At 36.3% G+C, this 23,914-nt stretch overlaps 1 protein-coding gene and 1 pseudogene across 1 annotated transcript in view; one reads left to right on the forward strand and one right to left on the reverse strand.

Moving 5' to 3' along the window:
* LOC150106653 (transmembrane protein 184C) overlaps positions 1-23,914 on the forward strand; it is a 200,380-nt gene that overhangs the window by 141,308 nt on the left and 35,158 nt on the right. Inside the window, exon 8 of the mRNA XM_090393251.1 lies at positions 23,032-23,134. Within this exon, the coding sequence (XP_090249377.1) occupies positions 23,032-23,134 (103 nt within the window). The remainder of the gene's footprint in view (positions 1-23,031; positions 23,135-23,914) is intronic.
* LOC150106654 (U4 spliceosomal RNA) lies at positions 7,760-7,878 on the reverse strand (annotated as a pseudogene).

Here is a 23,914-nt window from a genome sequence, read left to right on the forward strand (position 1 = left end):
TCAAAATATTGTGGAGATTGTTGGAGAAGCTTAGAAATTGAGGAAAGAGTGCTGTAAGAGGACTTAGAAATGATAAAGGTGACATGAAAATGGGAGAAAAAAAGATTCTTCGAGTATGGAGGAATTACTTCAAAAAATTGCTAAATGAAACAAGCAGTAATAGCAGTGGTAAAAATCACTCAACAGGAATACATATCCATACTTGAAGTAAAAAAAGCTATCAAAGACTTGAAATGTGGAAAGGCAACAGGAGTAGATGATATTCGACCAGAAATGCTGAAGTATGTTGGTATAAAAGATATACAGTGGCTGCACTGAATAGTTCAGAAGTCCTGGACAGAGGGACAAATTCCCGACGATTGGAGTAGAGCTATCATAGTACGCATATATAAAAAGGAAAATAAAACTGAATGTGCGAATTACAGAGTTATTTCCCTACTGAGTGTGCCTGGTTAGATTTATGCAAGTATACTTGAGAAACGGTTGAGAAGAATTGTGGAAGAAAAGCTTGGTGAAGAACAAGCTGGATTCAGGCCAAAGAGAGGCTGTCAGGATCAGATCTTCACTTTACGACAAATACTTCAAAAATCATGGGAATATAACAAAGATCTGTATTTAAGTTTTGTCGATCTAGAAAAGGCATATGACAAGGTGCCAAGGGAGAAGCTATTCAATACGCTGACAGTTATATGGTGTCAATGGGGCATTATATCAAGCGATACTTAGTCTCTATTTAAGTTGTAAGTCAGCAGGTAGAATTGAAGGAAGTACAGGAAGATGGTTTAATGTTAAATCTGGTGTCAGACAAGGATGTATATTATCTCATCTGTTATTCATTATCTATATGGATCACATTATGAAGGAAAGTGGTATTAAACATGATATCAAAATTGGAGATGTTAATGTCAGCTCTTTGCTTTATGCAGATGATGTTATACTTCTAAATAAATCCTCTACAAGTCTGCAAGATTCCCTGACTGAATTGAATAACTGTTGTAATAGATATGGTATGAAGGTCAGCAATAGAAAACAAAGACAATGAAAATAGATAGAATCGTTGAAAATGTCAACTGCGTTGTGAATGGAGAACCTGTGGAACAAGTAAAACATTTCAGCTACTTAGGTGCGATTTTTACTGAAGATGGTAAATTAAATATGGAAACAGACAACAGAATGAACAAAGCTGGTATGATAGGAAGTCAGTTGAATAAATTCATATGGAATAAGAAAGAAATTAGTCAGAACACCAAATTAGCTGTATACAAGACGGTGTTCAAACCAGTTTTAACTTATGGATCTGAGAGCTGGGTCAGAAGTAAAACACTTGACCAAAGACTAGAGACCACAGATATGAGAGTCCTGAGAAAGATTTGAGGTGTGAACAGATAGCATCAATGACAATATCATATTAAAAACAAGGATATTAGGAAAGAACTTGACATTGTCAGCATCCAGGAATATATTAGCAGAGCTAATCCCAGGTAGTATGATTACGTAAACAGAATGGGCGAGGGAAGATTAGCAAAACAAGTGTTCTCTGCCAGGTTGGCAGGAAAACAACCCAGAGGAAGACCAAAATATAGGTGGATTGATACAGTACAAAGTGCCTTAGACAATAGAAATATATGATCTGAAAATGTTGGAGTCTTGACAAGTAACAGACTGATTTGGAGGAAAATTGTAGATAGGAAGTTAGTAATGATGTAAATTTTTCATGTAGTACTATCCCATCCTGTACACCCCTTGAGGGTACATGGCGGGAATTTGATGATGATGATGAATATTATGCTTAGTATTTTACTTTATTATGTATGGTTAGGTGATCTCACTGAAATAAATTAAAACTTTAAATTTATTTATTTTCCCAGAAAGTTGTTTATATGGTTCCCATACATGAAACCTTTTTAGTAAACTTATAGCACATTTGTACCTTGGGCAGGCTAAGAATTTTTTAAAAACTGTTTTTATTGATTTTATATATACAGTGGTATCTCGCTAATCTGAACTAATAAAAATCGTGCATGTTCGGATTAGTGAATTTTCCTCCAAAAGGCAACAATAACTAGCGTTTAAGACAAAAATAATCAGATTCTAATGGTACATGAATTTAATTCTGTAAATAAATGAAGTAACTGATAGAAAAAAAAAGCTACTTTACTGTAATGGAAAACAAAAAAAAAATAATACAGTACACAAGTTTATTTTAGTAAAAAAATTTAATTTGCATGTACCTGTATTGTTGAGGATTCTGATTTCATAAAATTGCATAGTTTAGTATGCAACTTTGTGGTGAATGAAGTGGAGGTGAGTAGTCTATTGCATAACCTCAATGTCATACATCTGTGGGATTGGATGGTATACCAGCTCGTGTCGTACGAGAAGCGGCTAAAGAATTGTCAGTACCCTTGACCATTTTGTTTAATTTGAGTCTCGGGTCTGGGTTAGTCCCGAGGGGAATGGAAAGATGGGAAAATAGTTCCACTGCATAAAGGTGGTTCCAAGACTCTTGTTGTAAATTACCGACTGATTAGCATATCAAAAATCGTTGTCAAGGTCTTAGAGAAATTAGCCAAGAAAAGAATACAGGATTGGATAGATGAAAATGGGATATTGTATGGGGGACAACATGGTTTTGTGAAGGGTAGATCATGCCTCAGTAACTTGCTCACGTTTTATAACACAGTGACAGCTGAACTGGATAAGGGTAATGGGTTTACAGTGATTCTACTGGACCTTGCCAAAGCCTTTGACAGGATACCACATGGAACCCTAATCAGTAAACTGGAACAGATGGGGATGGATTTAGGGTTGGGGAGATGGATAGGAGGGTGGTTGATGGAGAGATACCAGAGAGTGGTTTATTCAGGAGTTGAGTCTAAAAGATGGCTTGTGACTAGTTGTGTGCCGCAGGGCTCTGTTCTTGAACCACTACTTTTCAGTTTGTTCATCAGTGATATAGGAAAGGATCTGAGAGGAAGTGTTCACTTGTTTGCTGATGATGTAAAGTTGGGTAGAGCAATTGTGAGTGCATGTCAAAATTTTACAGGATGATTTGGATAGTTTGGAGGACTGGGCTAGGAAAAACGGATGTCAATTTAATGTGGCAAAGTGTAAGGTTATGCATTTTGGGGTGAAAATAATAGCAGCAGTATATCGCATTGGTGGAACCGTACTCCAGGAGATTGATGAGGCCAGGGATTTGGGAGTGTTGGTGGATAGGGAATTGAAGTTTGGGGGGGGGGGGGGGGCACATTGCAAAAGTGGCTAAATCAGCTCATCAAATCACTTGGCTTCTGAAAAATACTTTAACATGCAGAGACAAACAAGTTATTGTCCCTCTGTATCGAGCCTTGATAAGACCCTATCTGGACTACTGTGCCCAGTTATGGGTGCCTGGATTTCTACGTGATGGGGAGGAAGTGGAGAGGATCCAGAGACGAGTGACCAAGATGATAGCAGGTCTGTGGAATGAACCTTATGAAAATAGGTTGAAGATTTGTGGGTTGCAAAAATTGGTCAATAGATGGAAAAGGGGTAATATGATTGAGACATTCAAATTGCTGAAGGGTTTCTATAAGATTAATCCAGAAGATATTTTTGAAAATAGGACTGGTGGTGTGAGGACTAGGGGCCATGCATGAAAGCTGGGTTAAGAATGTGGTTAACAAGGGTGTTAGAGCTAGGTTTTTTACTCGGACAGTGGTGAATGAGTGGAATCAGCTGCCAGAGTCTGTTGTGGGTGCTACGACTGTGAATGAGTTCAAGGCAAGGTATGATAGATACTGTGTGAATGTTGAATAGTTGTTCTTGACATGATGTTAGGACCTCCTTCGATAAGTCTGCAGATTCCTTGGAGTTGCTCGGGATAGTAATAATAATAATAATAATAACTTAATTTTCATAAAAAAATATCACTTTCTTGTACACAACACAAAAAAAAGTTTTACAAAATAACACAAAAAAAGTTTATTTCTTTGTAAAAAAAAGTCACTGATTTTCTTTTGTTTCTTGGAAGCTAAACTTTTTTCGAATGCTTCTTCTCGGAGCTGCATTAGTATCATTATGCTTAGCTCATTCTATACACATATTAAAACTGTCAACTACCTCTTCATGTTTTACTTTTTTTTCTTCGAGTTCATCATCATCGTCTTCTAATTCATTGTGTAGTATCATATAATTTCAACATCTGATTTGATTTCGAATTCGCTTTCGATTCTACCTGTAACCCAAATCCGTAACATCTGTTTGTGAAATTTCAACATGTGAATTTATATTTTTAACCAAATTATGCATGTTTTGAATTTCCTCTTTTTGTGTATACTGTATTTGTGATTCATGCCGAAAATACAGTATGTACTGTACGGTATAAAAAAGCAAACGTGAACACACAATAAATCAAAATAGGCCTCCAATATAACGGTACAATCGACAGAATGAAAAAAATACTGTACTGTAATAATAATAAAATAAATAATAATATTATTTAAGTTAAGGGATATTGCATTCCATATTGTTTCTTAGCCGAATAAGAAACTCAAAGAGTTTCATGCCGAATATAGAAACTATATAAAGTTTGGTGATTCCAAATGTAAGCAAATACCTGGGTAGCAGCACATGACCCATTTGGTAGTGCAAACTGAGGCAACTCATAGAAAGGGTGGAGCAAGCTCCGATCTGTATTCTTGGTATTTACCCATAATGTGAACTTAGCTCCTAGGAGCTGTATATTACTGTTCTACATTATGAGAGAAGGTCACTACCCAGACCGGTTTCAACCTTATGAATAAGTCTAGTAGTAAGACTTATACGTTGGTTAGACATAACTGGTAATTAGTTTACGGAATTAACAACGCATATAAAGTATATTAATTAAAGGTAACTTTAATGAATAACTTCTATATTTCGGCAATGTCACATTGCCATCTTCAGGAACATAAAGATATGGTATGTGCACTCAGGAACTAACACAAAGCAAATGAGGAAGAAAGCAAGAAACTAATATTGTTCCTAAAGTTCTAATGGTGCCCTCTTGTGGGCTAATTTGGTAGTCTTGGCAGTTGGGCTGAAGTTCTCATAATGAAAGTCTCCCAAATTTGGGGTAGTTTCATGCGCCCAAATTTGTTGAGGGTAGGAACGTTTTTTAGAGCTGCTGAAGATTCTTTGAATAATCTTTCGTATTTAAACTTGCTGCGATGAATTATTTTTGTTTTCTTCCAACGAATTTTATGGTGGGTATCTAAGGCATGGTCTGCCAGTCCAGAGCGGATGTACTGGTGAAACCGGATGTAGTCTTGGTGTTCTGAAATCCTGATATTTGTTGTTCTGCCTGTTTGGCCAAAGTAGGACAATTTGCAGCTGCAAGGGACCTGGTATACACCAGGTAGGTCTAGAGGAAGTGGTTGGTCTTTGGTAGAGCGGATAAGGGATGCCAACTTTTTATATGGTCTGTAACAGGAAGTAAGGTCATATTTTTTGAGGATATTGGTTATTTTCTCAGAGGTGCCCTGGATGTAGGGGATGGTAATAGACTTGGTGTAATCTTTATTGTGGAGGGGGGTTGTGGTTTACAGGTTTTAGTATTTTGGGGATTTTTTTGGGGTTATAGCCATTGGCTAAGAAAGGGTTGAGGATGTGGTTTAGTTCATTAGTCAGGGCCTTGTCATTCGAGCAGATTAATTTTGCCCTGTTATATAGTGTTTTTATCACCCCATATTGTTGTGGGGGGGGGGGGGATTGCTGGTGAATGTATCTGCCAGTGTGGGTGGGTTTTCTGTAAACAGAGAAAACCAAAGATCCATCAAGCTGGCGGGTGATTAAAGTGTCTAGGAAGCGGAGGGTGTTGTTTTCCTCTTTTTCTAAGTCAAAACTGACCATTATGTCGGTGTGTTGGAGTGCGAGGTTTTCTATACTGGCTTTAAAGTGGGCTGAGTTTTTTTGTGTGTGATGGTGTGTTGCCAGTGTAGTGTGTGAGCGTTTTGGCTAATTTATATGTGGGGGAATCAATGCCATCCACTATGGAACGCAATGGGACATTTTGTTTATGTATTTTTGGGAGTCCATATAATCGGGGGGGTCTAGAGTTATAAGGTTTAAGTTTGTTGGTGACTTCTGCAGGCCAAGAAGTGACTTTCTTAAGGAGTCTGTGGATAGTTCTAATCTGAGAGCTTTGATGTCTCCTCCCTATTCACTAATGTCCCACTCAAAGAAACCCTTGAGCTCATCCAAGCCAAGTTTCCTCCTGATATCTCAGCCCTATTTCAGTTCACAATGAACTCAGGCTATTTCGTTTGGCAAGGAAAGTTCTACAAACAGATAGAGGGCAGAGCCATTGGTTCACCACTTTCCCCACCCTTGGCCAATTTCTTTATGGAGACCTTTGAAGAGAAAGCCTTAAACTCCGCCCCACAAAAACCCACTATTTGGCTTCGTTATGTGGATGATGTGTTCGCTATTTGGCCACATGGCTTAGACTCACTCCACTCCTTCCTATCACACTTAAACAACCAACACTCCAGAGTCCAGTTCACCTTAGAAAAAGAGGAAAACAACACCCTCTCCTTCCTAGACACTTTAATCACCCGCCAGCTTGATGGATCTTTGGTTTTCTCTGTTTACAGAAAACCCACCCACACTGGCAGATACATTCATCAGCAATTCCCCCTCCCCTCACAACAATATGGGGTTATAAAAACACTATATAACAGGGCAAAATTAATCTGCTCAGATGACAAGGCCCTGACTAATGAAACCACATCCTCAACACTTTCTTAGCCAATGGCTATAACCCCAAAAAAATCCAAAAAATACTAAAACCTGTAAACCCCCCCCCCTCCCCCCCTCCACAATAAAGATTACACCAAGTCTATCACCATCCCCTACATCCAGGGCACCTCTGAGAAAATAACCAATATCCTCAAAAAATATGACCTTACTTCCTGTTACAGACCATATAAAAAGTTGGCATCCCTTATCCGCTCTACCAAAGACCAATCACTTCCTCTAGACCTACCTGGTGTATACCAGGTCCCTTGCAGCTGCAAATTGTCCTACTTTGGCCAAACAGGCAGAACAACAAATATCAGGATTTCAGAACACCAAGACTACATCCGGTTTCACCAGTACATCCGCTCTGGACTGGCAGACCATGCCTTAGATACCCACCATAAAATTCGTTGGAAGAAAACAAAAATAATTCATCGCAGCAAGTTTAAATACAAAAGATTATTCAAAGAATCTTCAGCAGCTCTAAAAAACGTTCCTACCCTCAACAAATTTGGGCGCATGAAACTACCCCAAATTTGGGAGACTTTCATTATGAGAACTTCAGCCCAACTGCCAAGACTACCAAATTAGCCTGCAAGAGGGCACCATTAGGACTTTAGGAACAATATTAGTTTCTTGCTTTCTTCCTCATTTGCTTTGTGTTAGTTCCTGAGTGCACATACCATATCTTTATGTTCCTGAAGATGGCAATGTGACATTGCTGAAATATAGAAGTTATTCATTAAAGTTACCTTTAATTAATATACTTTATATGCGTTGTTAATTCCGTAAACTAATTACCAGTTATGAATAAGTAAAGCCATCTCTAAAAAATTCGGACGATCCCTAGGCCACTCAATAGTGGGCGAAAGACAATCCATCTCAACGTTGGCTCCACTCAGTGATGGCCTTCCACCCACCACCACCGAGCAGAACCGCTCATATTCCGGAGAAAAGCATTCACCAACAAAGCCCCTCACCGGGCCGTACCGGAAAACATTTTCCCTGGTGACTAAAATTGCTCCCTTAAGGCAAAAACCTTAAGAGAGCGTACTCATATTAGCAATAGCCGAGCCTCAGTTAAACTTCATTGGCTACAGCATTGCCAGACCGGTTTCAACCCTCGTTGATGCATCATCAGTGAGTAGGTAGACCTAGTTAATACCATGTTTGTAGCGAAGAGAACTTACATCCCTTCTATGAGAATTGCCAAGAAGGTGTCCTAATAAATTACTAATTATATTAAGAGCCAGAGGCTTCAATTTGGTCACATGAACTTATTTAAGTTAAGGGATATTGCATCCCATATTGTTTCGTAGGCGAATAAGAAACTCAGAGTTTCGTGCCGAATATAGAAACTATATAAAGTTCGGTGATTCCAAGCTTAAGCAAATACTTGGCAATTCTCATAGAAGGGATGTAAGTTCTGTTCGCTACAAACTTGGTATTAATTAGGTCTACCTACTCACTGATGAGACCTCAATAAAGGTTGAAACCGGTCTTGGTAGTGACCTTCTCTCATAATGTAGAACAGTAATACAGCTCTTTCAATGAGTTGCCTCAGTTTGCACTACCAAATGGGTCAGGTGCTGCTATCCAGGTATTTGCTTTTACATTTTTCATAAGACCCAGTCTTTAATATTTCCCATCCAATCTGTTCTTTGTCTTCCTCTTCTTCTTTTTCCTTGTATCATTCCTTCTAAAAGTGTTTTTTGTAGGGATTCATGCCTTAGTATGTGACCAAGGTAGGTGGTTTTCCTTTTCTTAATGGTTTTCAACAGAGTCCTATCTTCTCCATCTCTAATATCTCTAAATTTGTTTTATTTGGCAGTCCATGGGACTCTAAGGATTCTTATGAGGCTCCACATTTCAAAGGCGTTTAGTTTATTTTCACAATATTTTGATGTTGTCCAAGTTTCTGCTCTATATAGCAGTGTTGACCATATGTAGCATTCAGACAGCCTACTTCTTGTTTTTTGTGTGAATTTCCCTTGAGGTTAGAATATTTTTCATGCTAATCCAATCCTTATCCAATTTCTCTGTAATTAGTTCACCCAAATATATATAATTCTATACCTAATATAAGGTATTTCCTCTGATCTTAATATTTATATTGGATATTTGCTCTTGTTACCAGCATGGTTTTGGTTTTTATGAAGTTGAAATTAAGCCCATATTTTTCACTTAGTTTCAACTTCTCTTCTAGTAGGTTTTGAAGATCTTTTTTATTTTCAGCCAGCAGACTGTATCATCTGCATATCTTAAGTTGTTTATATTTCTGCCTCCTATGCTGACTCCTTTAAATTCTGCTAATTGCTAGAAGATATTTTCAGTATAGAGATTAAACAATATAGGAGAAAGAACACAGCCTTGTCTAATACCCTTCTTTACTGGGAATTCCTCTGAGGTTTCTCCTGATATTTTTATTGAGGCAGTTTGCTCCCAATATAGATTTATCAGTAATCTGGTATCTTTACCATCTACTCCTAATTTTTTAATGTATTCTGTTAGTTCTTCATGTTCTGTATTGTCAGAGGCCTTTGTGTAGCCAATAAAACATAAGTAGACCTCTTTCTGCTTCTCTAGATATCTTTCTATAATAGTTCTGTTGAAGAGTCCTTCTCTAGTACCTTTATTTTCTTGAAAACCAGATAGTGTTTCATTAATTTCCAATCTGATTTTATGTTTATTTATTTCTAGGATGATACATAACATAACTTTTGCTATCTGACTGATCAGACTGATGTTCTGTACTCTTCACCTTTGATTGTTTTAGATTTTTTAAGTATTGGTAGGAATGTCAAGTGTTTTAAAATCCTTTGGCAAATGTTCAGTTTTGTATATTTTTTTACATATGTCAGTCAGTGATCTTATATCCTTATCATTTAAAGCCTTTAGATATTCTGCCATAATTCCATCCATTCCTCCAATATTATCCAATATACTCTGATATTATCAGATCTTATATTTCTGTCTTTTAAGATGCTTTTTACTGTATCAATCCATCTACATCTTGGTCTTCCTCTGGGTCTTTTTCTTGCCAACCTGGCAAATAACCGTTGTTTTGCTAATCTTTCCTCTCGCATTCTGTTTATTTTCAGCCAGCAGTACTGTATTGTCTGCATATCTTAAGTTATTTATATTTCTGCCTTTGTTAGTAGAGCTAACACATTCCTGATTATTAACAATTGTAAGTTCTTTCCTATTATCCTCCTTTTTAATGTGATACTGCCATTGATGCCATTTGTTCACTCCACTAATCTTTCTCAGACCTCTCATATCACAGGTCTCCAATCTTTGATCAAGTGTTCTATTTCTTACCCAGCTCTCAGATCCATAAGTTTTATTTCATATCCAAACACAAGTGGTACAGTAGCAAGTAATTGGTATAACATTATTTAAAACAAATTAGGATACATTACAAATGAGAACAGCTTAAATTTAGTAGGTAAATTATATAGGGAATAATAAGTAAAATATGAAGGAAATAGAAACTATACATATATAGTTCAGGTGTGACTATACAAATATGGTCAGGTGTTCCTCCAGAATCTTGTGCAGTCAACTGCTCTTTCCATGCAGGATATAAGGTCCTCTTTTGTGCAAGGTGATTGACAAAGTGTTCCATGGACTGGGTTGTCCCATGCTCACAGTTATCTGGTCCAGTGAGGTAGCCCCATTTGATAAGTTTTGTTTGCAGCATCCTGTGTTCGTTGTCTGTTGAGGCTTTTCCAAGTATTTCAGTCCAAATGGGCACCACGTGGAAGATGTTTGACTGTTGGAATACCAGCATTATTCTCAGGGTATAATGCAAGCCATTATTGAAGTCTTGTCTCTGGAGGGTTTTTAGGTGGTTCAACAGTTGCTAGGAAGCTATGCTGGGATCTTAGTCTTTGGGCACTGTAGTCTAGCTAAATAGTGGGTGGCACTCATCATTCATTTGTCTACTTATTTCGTCAGCTAAGAATGCAGATCTTTGAATTGAAGGGGGGGAGGTGCAATATCAGCCAAAGTATACAGGTCTCTTAGTGGTGTTGGTTTCAGGCATCCTGTAATTAAGCAGCAGCTTTCATTCAATGCTGGGTCAAGTTTTTCAGCATGGCAGGATCTGGACCATACAGGACAGGCATATTTAACAGGAGAATAGCAACGGGCCACAGCAAAAGATCTCAGTGTGCCAGGGTCTGCACCCCATTTGGAGGAAGTAAGCTTTCTTAGTATGTTGTTTCTTACATTAACTTTTGCCTTTGTTTTTTTTCTATGTGTATTTTATATGAAAGAGTGTGATCAAGAGTCACACTGAGGTAGATTGGGTTCCAGGAATATTCTATATTAGAGCCTTCCCAAGAAATCCAACAAATGCTGTTGGATTCCTTACTGTTAAGGTGGAAAAGACCAGTCTGGGTTTTCGGGGGGGGGGGGGGGGAATTGATTTATTGCTATAATATATGGTTAGACTATTTAAGGCAAGTGATAGAGTAGTTTCAATGGACTTGAAATTTTTTGATTGAGCAGCTATGGCAAAGTCATCAGTATAGATAAAATTTCTAGTTCCTGGAAAGATGGGGAGATCATTGACATAGATGTTGAAAAGTAATGGTGATAACATACTTCCCTGGGGAGGCTGTTTTTTTGGGGGATACCAGCTGTTCTTCTTACCCCCCAGATCCACAAAAAGGCATCTGTTTTCTGAGAGTGATTAGATCAGGAGGACAAGGCGATAGTCTCTAGTTATTCCATATATTTTATTTCTGAGTGTGAGATGGTTTATGGTATCATATGCTGCAGGTCTACAAAGACTGCTTCTGTCACTAGATTTTGTTAATAAATAACCATTTTCTATATATTGAGTGAGGTTGAGAATTTGTGATGTACAGGATTTTCCTGGTCTAAAACCAGCTTGCTCAGCAATAAGATGGGATTTGATTAGGGGTTGTAGCCTATTCAAAAATTAATTGTTCATAGAGTTTAAAGAGGTTGCTGAGTAGTGATATATAAGTCTGTAATTTTTTGCTTCGGTTGGAGTTTTACTGGTTTCGGAAAGGCCACCACTTTAGCATGCCTCCAGATAGTTGGTATCCTTAGGGTTCTGAGGCAAGTGTTGTATAGGTTTAATAACCACTCTTTAGTCCTGGGTCCAAAATATTTAATTTGTTCATTATAGATATCATCAAGGCCTGCAAATTTTCTAGGTTTTAATAGGTTTATGGCAGCAGTTGAGTTCAGTGATCCTGAAATCTGAGTTAATCATATTTTATTCCTCATGTGGGGTTCCGAATATCTTATTTTTCAGGTACTTTTTAAGGAATTTTCCATTCAGCAGCAGTTGGTGAGTAATTTGATTACCTGTGGATGGTCAAATGGTTTAGTGAAATCCTTCCTAATTCTGTTGCTAAAGTTTCATGCCTTTCTGCTACTATGAGGAGTCATATTACGGGCTTCTATTTGTTTTTTCCATGAGGAACGCTGCTCCTCTGAGAAGGGGTTGGTGTTGTAAAGTTGCAAGTAATTAGCATAGTGAGCTTTTATATCACTATAAAGTAGTTTGTGTGGCATCTTTGGGGGATGTGTTTGGTGGAGATTTTCCTCAGTATTTTTATGAATTGGGGGATACTCTTGAGGGTTTGGAGGGACTGGCCCTATGGAGCAGTCAAGATCTTCCACAAAACCCTTCCAATTAGATTTTTTGAAATTAGATCATTTGTAAGGGACTGTGTTAGGCATAATGACTGGGTTGAATTGAAGCATTATAGGTCTATGTTGAGTGTGTGGAATAGGATTTAAGATCTTTTTAACACAAGTGTTGGGTATTTTTGAGCTAACAAATATGAGGTCAGGGTTACATCCCCACTTCCATCTGCCACTGTTGAAAGATTCAGGGAGCTTTGGATTATGTATCAGGTTTAGAGAAAAGTTTTCAGCCCATTTTTCAACAAGTTCTCCATCTTCATTGGATTTTGTGTAGCCCCAGTTAATACCATGGCTGTTAAAGTCACCTAATATGACATTAGTCATGTATATATTATTATTGAGTAGGATGATGGGGAAGGAGAAAGCTTCTTCTGGTGGTTTATAAACTGAGATGATTGAGATGTTTTTTAAATGTGATGGTAATAATCTCAATGTTTCTATTGTTCGTTGAGTCAGTGAATGATGTAATTAAGTTTTCTTTAGTAAATATTGTATTACCATATTTATCATGGGTATCTCTTTGATGAATTTCATGCCATGGATGTAAGGTCTGGTGGCACCTCCCCCCCCCCCCCCCCGTGAGTTTCTTGCAGGCAGAGCACATTGCAGTCATTATCTCTGCAAATATTTGCAATGATACCTTGCTTGACACTGGAGAAACCGTCAATATTAAGTGAAATTATTTTTAGGCCTGGCCCCAGGTGGGAACCTTTATGGCAGGAATTAAGGAGCATTTGAGTTTGATCCCTTGTGTTTGGTTGGTAGCAGCTTTAGCTTCCTCTAATGGGTGCTCACCTGGTGCAGGAACAAGAACCTAGCTGCTGCGCACCCCATCCATAAGTTAAAATCGGTTTGAACTGCCTTGTATACAGCTAATTTAGTGTTTTGACTAATTTCTTTCTTATTCCATATAAATTTAACCAGCTGACTTCTTAGCATACCAGCTTTACTAATTCTGTTGTCTATTTCCATATTTAATTTACCATCTTCACTAAATATTGTGCCTAAATAGCTGAAATGGTTCACTTGTTCTGTAGATTCACCATTCAGCATACAGTTGAAAATTTTCAATGTTTCTATCTATTTTCATTGTCTTTTTATTGCTGATTTTCACACCAAACCTATACAGTGGAGATAATGTACACCCTTGTCACACACCTCATTTTACCTCAAACCATCTTCCTATACCTCCTTCAAATCTAACTGCTGACTTACAACTTAAATAGAGAACTATGTATTGCTTGATGTAATGTTCCATTTATACCATATGAATGTAATGTTTTGAAGAGCTTTGATCTTGGCACCTTGTCCAGATCCAAAACTTAAATACAGATCCTTGTTATATTCCCAAGGTTTCTCAACTATCTGTCTTAAAGTGAAAATCTGATACTGATAACCTATATTCCTGAATACAGCTTATTCTTCACCAAGCTTTCCTTCCACAATTTTTCTTAGCCGTTACTCTAGTATGCTTGCATAAATCTTGCCAGCAACATCAGTAGGGAAATACCTCTGTAATTCTCACATTTAGTTTTATTTCCCCTTTTAGAGATGGGTACTATGAGTGCTCTGCTCCAATCCTCTGGAATTCAACCCTCTGATCAGGCTTTCTGAATTATTCAATGCAGACACTGTAAAACTTTTATACCTCCATATTTCAGCATTTCTAGCCAAATTTCATCTACTCTAGCTGCCTTTCCACATTTCAGGTTTTTGATGACTTTTTCTACTTCAAATATGGATATGTATTCCTGACTTCATTTCTGTTGGGAGTTTATGCTGACACTGCTTGTTTTCATTTAGCAATTCTTTCAAAGTAATTACTCCAGACATCTAGAATATTGTTATCTTCAGTTTTCATGTCATTTTTATCATCTCTGGTTCCTTTTACAGTACTTTTTCCTCCATTTCTAAGCTTTTCAATAGCCTCCAGAATATTTTGCCACCTTACTGATATTTCTTTTCTATATCCTTATCAAAGTCTTTTCATGACTCTTATTTAGCTAAGTTTTACAAAGTGCTTTCCACTCTTACATTTTTCTCTGTATTCTTTAAGAGCACAAACTGACTTACTTGTGACAAGCTGAGTTCTGATTTTCCTGTCCTTACAGACAACCTTACCACATGCCTCTCTGGTTGAATCAGTCGGTGTTTTCTTCAGTACTACTTGCTACTGAATCTCCAAGGTTTGGTTCTTGTTTTCGAAATCTTTCATTTTTTCTTCAATGACGTTTGTGTATTTCAGCTCTTCTTTTCAATATGAAATTCAATTTTATCCTACTCAAAACTAAATAGTGATCACTTCCTATTTCAAATCCCTTCTATACACTTATGTCCTGAACCAGTAGAAAAACATAGCTGTCAACTATAACATAGTCAATAAGACTTTTCTTATTTCTTGCATCTTCTCAACACGTGAATTTGTGCACATTTTTTATCTTAACATAGCGTTAGTAATAACTAATCCATGTCCTGAACAAAAATCCAGCAGGCATTTACCATTATTATTAGCTTTGCGCTTTTCTCCAAATTTTCTCAAAACAGTTATATCATTTCTTACTTTGCTGTTTAGATCTCCAACAAGGACCAGCTTTTCCTTTTTCATTGAGCCAGCTGCCTTCTCTAATGCCTCAAAAATTCCTCCATTTCTTTCTTGGTAGAAGAACCTTCTATGGTACTATAAACACAAATAAGTCTCATTGTCCAGTTCCCCATTGTGATATTTGTCCACGTCACTCTGCTTGATATTGCAAACCATTCAAGAAGATGAATGCCATATAACATTTTGTATTTGCCACTTAGAAAGATCTCACCTGTTTTTATCTTCTTTGTTTTGGTCATGCCTATTATTGTATATGTGTGTATTCACGCCCAAAAGCCATGCAGTTACAGCAGCAGTTTTATGACAAACACATTGTTTTGCTGAACAAGACAATGGTCAGTTCCGTAGAAATGCCACAAAGTAGGAAGCATTGCATTGTCCATAATGTTCAGATATCTTTAGGAGTTGAATGTTTGTGGCAACACAAACAGAAGTCTGAGGACAAACCAGTAAAAACAGGACTATACCATCAAACCACCACCTCCAAATTTCATAGTTGGAGTTACGCACTCTGGTAAGAGACGTTTGCCAGGCATCCACCACACCCATCCATTTGCTTGGTAGAAGGTGTAGCATGATTCGTCATCCCATAACATGACTTTCAAAGCTTTGAAGTCCAATTATGCATGCCCTTTGCACCATTAAGATGATACTGCAAGTTGGTTCAGGTAATGTGAGGCTTGCATATTGCAGTCCTATGAACATTATGAGCCTAGGTTCTGAATGTTTTTGTGCAGATTTGTGTTTCAGTTGATGCTTGGAATTCTGCATTCAACATGTCATCTGATGAATGATGGGTTTTGCATTTATCCTTCGTAGCGCCCTATGGTCATTTTCGGCGAGTGTGGTAGGTCATCCACTGTGTGGTGGATCATAGCACTTGTAGTTGACTCCCTGCACTTCCATCTCAGTATGGTATCACTAATTGACCTGGGATGGCCTAGTTTGTCAACAATTTGCCAAACAGATAGGCTTGCAACATGTCATCCTATCACAACTCCTCTTTCAAACTTTGTCAGTTCCCTTCTCACAGCTATTTCACCTGGACACAGTTGCACCGACTTGGGAGCATCATATTCCTCCAATTTATGCTAGTTACAAATATGTGACTTATTTTATGGCACCGTGTACCTTGCTCATGGGCATGTCCGTTGACTTCTTTCCAAGCAGTGTGTATGTATATATGTGTGTGTGTGTGTGCATGTGTGTATAGTCCCCCCCCCCTCTTATCTGCAAGGGAGATATGTTCCAAGACCACCCTGAAAGATACCTGAAACTGTGGATAGTACCAAACTCTATATATACTATGTGTTTTTCTACACATACATGTTTAATTTAATGAATACAGCTTAATTTATAAATTAGGCAGAGTAAGAGATTAACAACAATAACTACAATAATAAAATAGAACAATTATAACAATATACTGCAATAAAATTTATGTGAATGGAATCTTAGCAACCTCAGCATACGTTGTTGCAAGTAACATGTTGCAAATAAAAATAATAATTTTTATTTTTGTTATTTTATGAAGTTGAGAACTTTCACCTTTTAACTTAAAATGAAGTACTTTACAGCTTTTCTTTGGTATCCAAAATGCCTGCATCACTACTGTTGCACTTTTGGGCCATTATTTAGTAAAATAAAGGGTTATTTAAACACAAACACTTCAATATGACAGTCGATCTAATAACTGAGAACTACATATAATGGTGTGCAATTTAAAACTTATGAAATGTTGATTTCTGGAATTTTCCATTTAATATTTTTGGACAGCTACGAAGTGACTAATGGGTGGTTATCATATATGGTATACAGTGTGGATATACTGGACAAAGGGGTGATTCATGTCCCGGGTGAGGCTGTGCAAGATTTCATCACATTACTTAGAATGGCATGCAATTTAAAACTTGTAAATTGTTTATTTCTGGAATTTTCCATTTAATATTTTCGGACTAGGGCTGACAACGGATAACTGAAATAGCAGAGAGCAAACCCCTAGATAAGGGGAGACTACAGTACTAGTAATAAGATGTGTATTGGAGTTGCTCCTAAGGATATGTCATTTATTACTATTTTTAGTTATGTTAGAGTGTTTTTAATTAAAAAAATAAGCTGAGTATTGTTAATTAATTGTAGGCATAGTAAATTTATTGTATATTTTGGTATATATCTTATATTTGGTATATTGCATATCTTACAATATATAGTAATACAGTAGTAAAGTACATGATCCTCCAATATGAACCAGAATGCTGGCAGCCCAGATGTTTAGATAATTCAGTAAAAGGATATTTTGTAAGGTGTAGTGTGTGTGTGAGTGTGAGTGTGTGTGATTTATTCTTCACACACGTGCACGAACACGCGGGTGCGCCTGTAGTTTGAAAGTAAGTCCCAGAAGTGCAGGGTACATCAAAAATGAAAGAGGAAGGTGATGAACATTACTCCACAGGTGCAAAAATATGAATGTTGACAGGAATACATATTAGAAATGAGCCTGAGTAGATAAAATACAAATGATAACATGAAAGTTGTAGATGGAAAATCAAGAGACAAACAGTGTTACTTATATGGCTGTCTTAAGGCTGTCTTTCAGAGGACAGAGCATGAGTTTGAGCAGCTGGTAAAACGCCTAGTGAGTGGAACAGCAAAGAAGGGAAAAAAAAGAGGTTAAGAGAAAGGAATTTGTGACAAAGCATGAGAGAAGAGTAAAGATGATGTATGCTGATTCCATGATCAGAAGTATATTCATTGAGAGCATAATGAAATCATATTTTCAGGTGTGAAGATGAAGAATGTTAGTGACACTTTTAGGATGCAATGAAGGAAAAAAGATTATTGTTTTGGTAGATATATGAATGATTTTAAAGGTGACAAGTATGAAATTGACAAGATACCAACTGAAATGAAAAAGAAGTGTGTGAATGGAGAGAGATAAGATCGTAGGTTTGTTGTCATGATATTATAGGAGTGAATTAAGAAGAAGGTCAATGATTGCTTCTTGACTGATTTGCCTGTTTCAGAGAAGAAATTATATGCGTATGTTGTAAATCTGGATGAAAGGACTTCTACATAACTGGTGGATTGCACCAGAATAGATTTGGAAGCTTATGATAAAGTTATCTATAAGGTGGATTCAAGAAGTTAGAGGCAATCATGGAAAAGAAAAAAGCATATCAAAGGTTTGTAGCAAGTAAGTCAGCACATACTCTGAGAATGTATATAGAAAAAAATTAATAAAGCAAAGCACTATGTAAAAAGCAGCTCAGTAGCACAAATGGAAAGACTTTGAAGGAGATTGAGGAAAATGACTTGATGTAAAATCAGGTGTAACAGTTCCACTATTATTCATCTGTTATACCTCTAAATAAATTCAAATATGGCATGGAAATCAGCAGTTAAAAAGGCAAATATTATGAAAATGGGTAGGAACATTGAAAATCAGCTGCATCCAGAATGCATCCATAGAACAAGTAAAAATTTCAGCACAGTTTTTAGGCATAAATTGATTATGGCAAATTAAATATAGAAATAGACAACAGAATAACTAAGCTGGTATGGTGAGGCACAAACTGAAAAGGTTTATATGAAATAAGAGAGAGAAATTAGTCAAAACATTAACTGTATACAAGACAGTGTTCAAACCAATTTTATCTTATGGATCTGAGAGCTGGGTTTGAAATAAAATAGTTGATCAAAGACTAAAGGCTACAGATGTGAAAGTTGTTAGAAAAATTAGAGGAGTAAACAAATAGTATCAATGACAGGATCATATTAAAAATGAAGATATTAGGAAGGGAACTGGTCATTGTTAGCATTCAGGAATGTGTGAGCAGAGCTAATCTCAGGTAGCATGGTCACAAATGTGAGAGAAAAGATCAGCAAATCAAATTTGATGCAAGGATAGTAGGGAAAGATCCAGAGGGAAACCAAGATCCAGGTGGATTGATTGTTAGAAATGTCTTAAAAGATTGAAAGATAAAATCTGACAATATTGGAATCCTGGCAGATAACAGAATAATTTAGAGGAAAATTGTTGATAGGAAGTTACTAAGGTGGATTCAAGATGTAATGTAAAAGTTTCATGTGTGGTGCTATCATAGTAACCTGTGCATTCCTAGAGGATACATATCAGGAATTTGATAATAATATATTTGGAATTAGATGTCTGGAAAAATTTTTTTTCAGTGAGAGTTTGAAAATACAAACTCTGGGAAACAAGAACTATTCTGGTAAAATCTGTGCCAATGAGGTTGTGTATATAATAACCGATTGAGTTTTGGAATAAAAATTATTCTAATTGGAACAGACATTATAAGATGCAAGGAAATGGAACAGTTATTACAAGTGCAAGGAGAAAGATCTTGCAGCAGTTCATGTACACTAACATCTGAAGCATCATGAATAAGGAGTTTTGGACATTGGCTATTTGGAGCTGGCCAAAAATTATTTGAATTAGCATGAGTTGGTTGATGGAGCATGATATAGAGGATAGCAGGAACTGGATGAGGGGGGAGGGATGTTGCTAATGATAACAGAAGAATTTGACACCAGAAAGAGTAGGTTCATCTGGTGTATAATGATGTAGAAGGCAGTGCATTTGAGATTTTGTGGTGTGAAACAGAGGTCAGCAAGACAAAATATGTACATTATTGTTGCTATAGGCCAATGAGTATTCAAAGGATGTTGCAAAGGACGTGTGTTGACAAATTAGTCCAAGCATAACAAGTTATTATTATGGGAGGACTTTGCATGAAGGGAAGGAAATGGTTGATGGAGGATGAAATTACCTGAAACAGCAGAGAGGAACAGGGTTTGAGAATTTGGATCTCATGATAGCATTAGAAAATGTCATACTGAAGTAGCCACATTGACTCTAACTGGAGAGAGAGCGTGATAATGCAATCTTCACGTAAGCATGTGGAATTTTTTTTTTGTTAAAAAGGAGTGTGTGAGAAACTATTGAGTCAGTGATTACAACAAACTTAGGAGATGGCATTGACATGTCTTAAGAAGTTGCAATGGAAGGATGCTAGTGGTGCAATGGAAATGGCCCAGAGATGTTTGAGGGAAGCAGTATCAGAATTACATACATGGGTCAGAAGGATAAATCAGGTGAGCTAAATGAATGGGTAGCCTCATCAACAGGAACTGTAAAAGAAAATCTTACAGTGAGAACATAAAAAGTAAGATTATCAGTAGGCTCGTAAGTATTATAAAACACAGAGAAGAAAAGTGACTACATAGAAAAGCAAAATTAGATTATGAAAAGAAATAGCTGGGCAGGCCAAAAGAAATCCTGAAGAGTTCTGTTGCTGCAAGATGAATAAAAGGAAGAATGATTATGGAAGGATACTTTTAATGTCTGCTTAATGGTAGGGAGAGTGACAGTAGTTGAAGGAATGGTTGAATTACTGAGTAATCACTTTGCAAGGAGATATGTAATCTAGGTGGAGAGAGATGTTACAGTGGATATAACTGGAACTTAAGTGAGAATAGAAGTGGAAGAACTAGAGGTGCTTAGAATATTAGAAAATTGAGTATGAAGAATACTGTCATGGAATTGGATAGGATATTGGTTGTTTAACTTAATTTATCTTGACTAATTTTAATTTAAATTCCAAAAGCAAAATAGTTCCATTACATAAAGTGTGTTCCATGAAAGAGGTCATTGGCCAGAAGTATAATTGAGGGATGGGTGAATAGGGATCTAATATTATATGGGGGGATGAGCACAGCATTGTGAAGGTTAGGTCTTCTCTTAGAAATTTACTCATTTTCTATAGTAAAATAAGAAGTGAATTGAATAAAGGATATGGTTACACCAAGATACTGCTGGACTTTGCATAGGTATTTGACAGGATGCCACGGGGAACTTTTATGTAAATTGAAGAAATGATTATGGATATGAAGCTCCTGACATGGATAAGATTGGGACTGATGGACAGACATTAAAGAATCGTGCACGTGGGCCTTACTTATTTAATTTTTCCATCAATGATATAGGGAATAATTTGTTTTTATTAAAGGATCAGCCATAAGGCTTCATTTCAGCTATGTAGAATTACATAGCAAAGTGGATACTAGATCAAACATTATTTCAAAGCCACATGTTGTAGAAACTATGCAAGCTTCGTACTTTGATCTGAGAGTTTACAAGAATACAATCTTTGGTATCCCCAAGTTGCCTTGCACTACTTAAAAGATATGGGTGCTGCCCAAGCATTCATATATTCACCCTTTATTAGTGCATTTGATAAAGATTTCACTAGCCTGACAGCTGTTTCAAACTGGTTAGTTCTCTTCAGATACCAGACAGAAACCTTAAGATAGCAAAAACAATTGTTCGGTATTAAGGAAATCGAAATGTATTTTTCGAAAGTGAACTCAGTCGGTGTGTTAAAAGTAATTACTAAAGGAAGAGCCATAAGGCTTCATTTCAGTGATGTAAAATTACATAGTCAAAGTGGATACTAGATCCAACATTATTTCAAAGACAAATGTTTGTAGAATCTATGAAAGTTTCGTAAGTTGACCTGAGAGTTTACAAGAATGCAATCCTTAGCATCTCATAAGCTCTCAGATCACCTTACAAAATTTTCATAGTTTCTACAAACATTCAGCTGAATTTGAAATGTTGGATCTAGTATCCACTTTGCCTAAATAATTTGTTTGTTTGTTGATGAAAAACTAGGGAAGAAAGACAGTAGTTAATAATTATGATGTAGAAATGCAGGAGGATGATTTAAATAGACTGATAGCATGGACTGTTAATGGCTTCATGTGGCAAACTATAAGGTTATTCTATTTGCAATCAAAATAGTGCAAGTTATGTATTAATTTAATGAAACTGGACTGCAGAATATTGGCAAAGATATGGATTTGGAAGTAATAATGGACAGATTAAAGTTCAGATTGGCTTATTTCACAAAAGTGTGCAAAATAGTTCAAAGGATCAATCACTAGGATGTTAAAGAATATACCAGTGGATAGAGAGACAGATTTTATTATTTCTCTTTATAAGGTTCTGATATGCATGTCAGTAGTTGCACTTGGATTGGGTTGTGTATCTTGGGCGATGAGGTGGTGGAAATGAGTGACCAAGATAGCTAAAATTCTGTGAAATATTCCTTATAAGGATAGATTGAACTTGTGGGTTAAAAGTTTAGCTAATATGTAGAAAAGAGGGAATATTATAGAAACTTATAAAATACTAAAGGGGTTTTATAGAATATATGCTGAAGAAATACTTCATTATGTGACAGGACAGGAGAGAACCAAGGGTTGTTCTTCGAAGTTGTGATTAATAAGGATTGGAGGATTGTGAGGGCTGAATTTTTTTTTTCCACTGAAATTTCCACCCTCTGCACTATAGTACATATTAGTGTTGTGGGTAGACTAAGGATTTTTTATATTATTTTTGTATTTTTAATTATTTTTTTATATAGTCCAGAAAGTCTACTCTAGAAACAAAATATGGAACTGTTCCAAGCCACTTCAGACTTTCAATAAGTAGGTCTCATACTGTGCGATGAAATTTGTCTACCACCTAAAGACAATCGCAAACATCCATACCCACAGTGGGATTCGACCAGCAGTATTTTGTTTGGAAAATGTATACGCTAACCACTTGCAAATCCAGACTGGCTAAAGTGTGAACCATCAATGTGGGCCTCCAGGATGAGCCCCTCATGATTCATGAAGGTTCCCATATAATAATATCAGTAACAGGTATTATTTTCATCAGGTTAATAGCTTCAGTACAGGTGTCAGATGTAATATATGTTTTACTAGTTGGTACTAGATCGATAAAGCAAATAAATGAAATGTAAAGAGAAAATGGAAGGATTCAAGTAATTTCTCAGTGAATTTCTAAATTTTAGTTTAAAAGCTTATATAAAACAGAACTGTATCTTCATTCAACATATCACTGCATGCCAAATAATTATATGTAAAATTTATGTTATAACTTGCAGCCAGTCTGTGATTATTGCCATTCTTGTATATACGGGTGTTATATCTGAATCTTTCACCACTGATGCTGAAGGAGATACTAAGATGCTAAGTAGGAGTTTACAGGCAAGTATTATCAGTTATGTTATTATGCGCTCTCCCTCTCCATTAATTTTTTTTACCTATTTCACTTTTATTCTTTATGTTATTATATGTGTATAATTTTAAATTTGTTTTTGTAGGATTGTTTATGCCACTAGTTTTTATTTATTAATTTTAATTTTTTTGTTATTTTTAACTCATTCTGTACAGCACTGTCAGATGGTCTTTACCATCTGGCAGTGTTGTCATCATTTTGTCTTAGTGTGACTTGACTAGCACTGAAATTAGCTCATATCAGTAGATGCAGCTATAGCTGAAGCAGATGAAACTCATTCTTATATGCCTTTATCTGATGATAGTTCTTGTCATCTTTTTTTTTTTTTTTCAATGGTGCACAATGATATGGCATATTGACACCTTTTCAACAGTGACATAATAGAAATGTGGCACATTCTGAAATTTGTAATATTTAGTAATCTTTTAAACATTTACCTAATATGCAAATAAATTTAATATTTAATGAAATTTACATTTTTCACTATGCTATTGTTAAGATAATGCTGTATAAAACTTTCTTTTATTTACTATATAAAATTTTTATTAAAACTACCATATACATTTTACTCATTAATATACTTGTATATTTTAAGCTAAATAAACTGTGTGTTATATGCTTAATTTTTTTTTCTTTTTATGTCCTTTTAATTTTCAATTTTTCCTGCTAGCAAAGAATGAATACTAGCACCTATTATTTTTTACACACACACATGCACCTCGTCATCATTTTACTGTTTATTATGGCAG

Source organism: Typopeltis vanoorti, chromosome 5 (assembly GCF_054136105.1).
Source record: "Typopeltis vanoorti isolate ZY-2024b chromosome 5, IOZ_Tvanoo_1.0, whole genome shotgun sequence".
In the NCBI taxonomy this organism is placed as follows: Eukaryota; Metazoa; Arthropoda; class Arachnida; order Uropygi; family Thelyphonidae; genus Typopeltis; species Typopeltis vanoorti.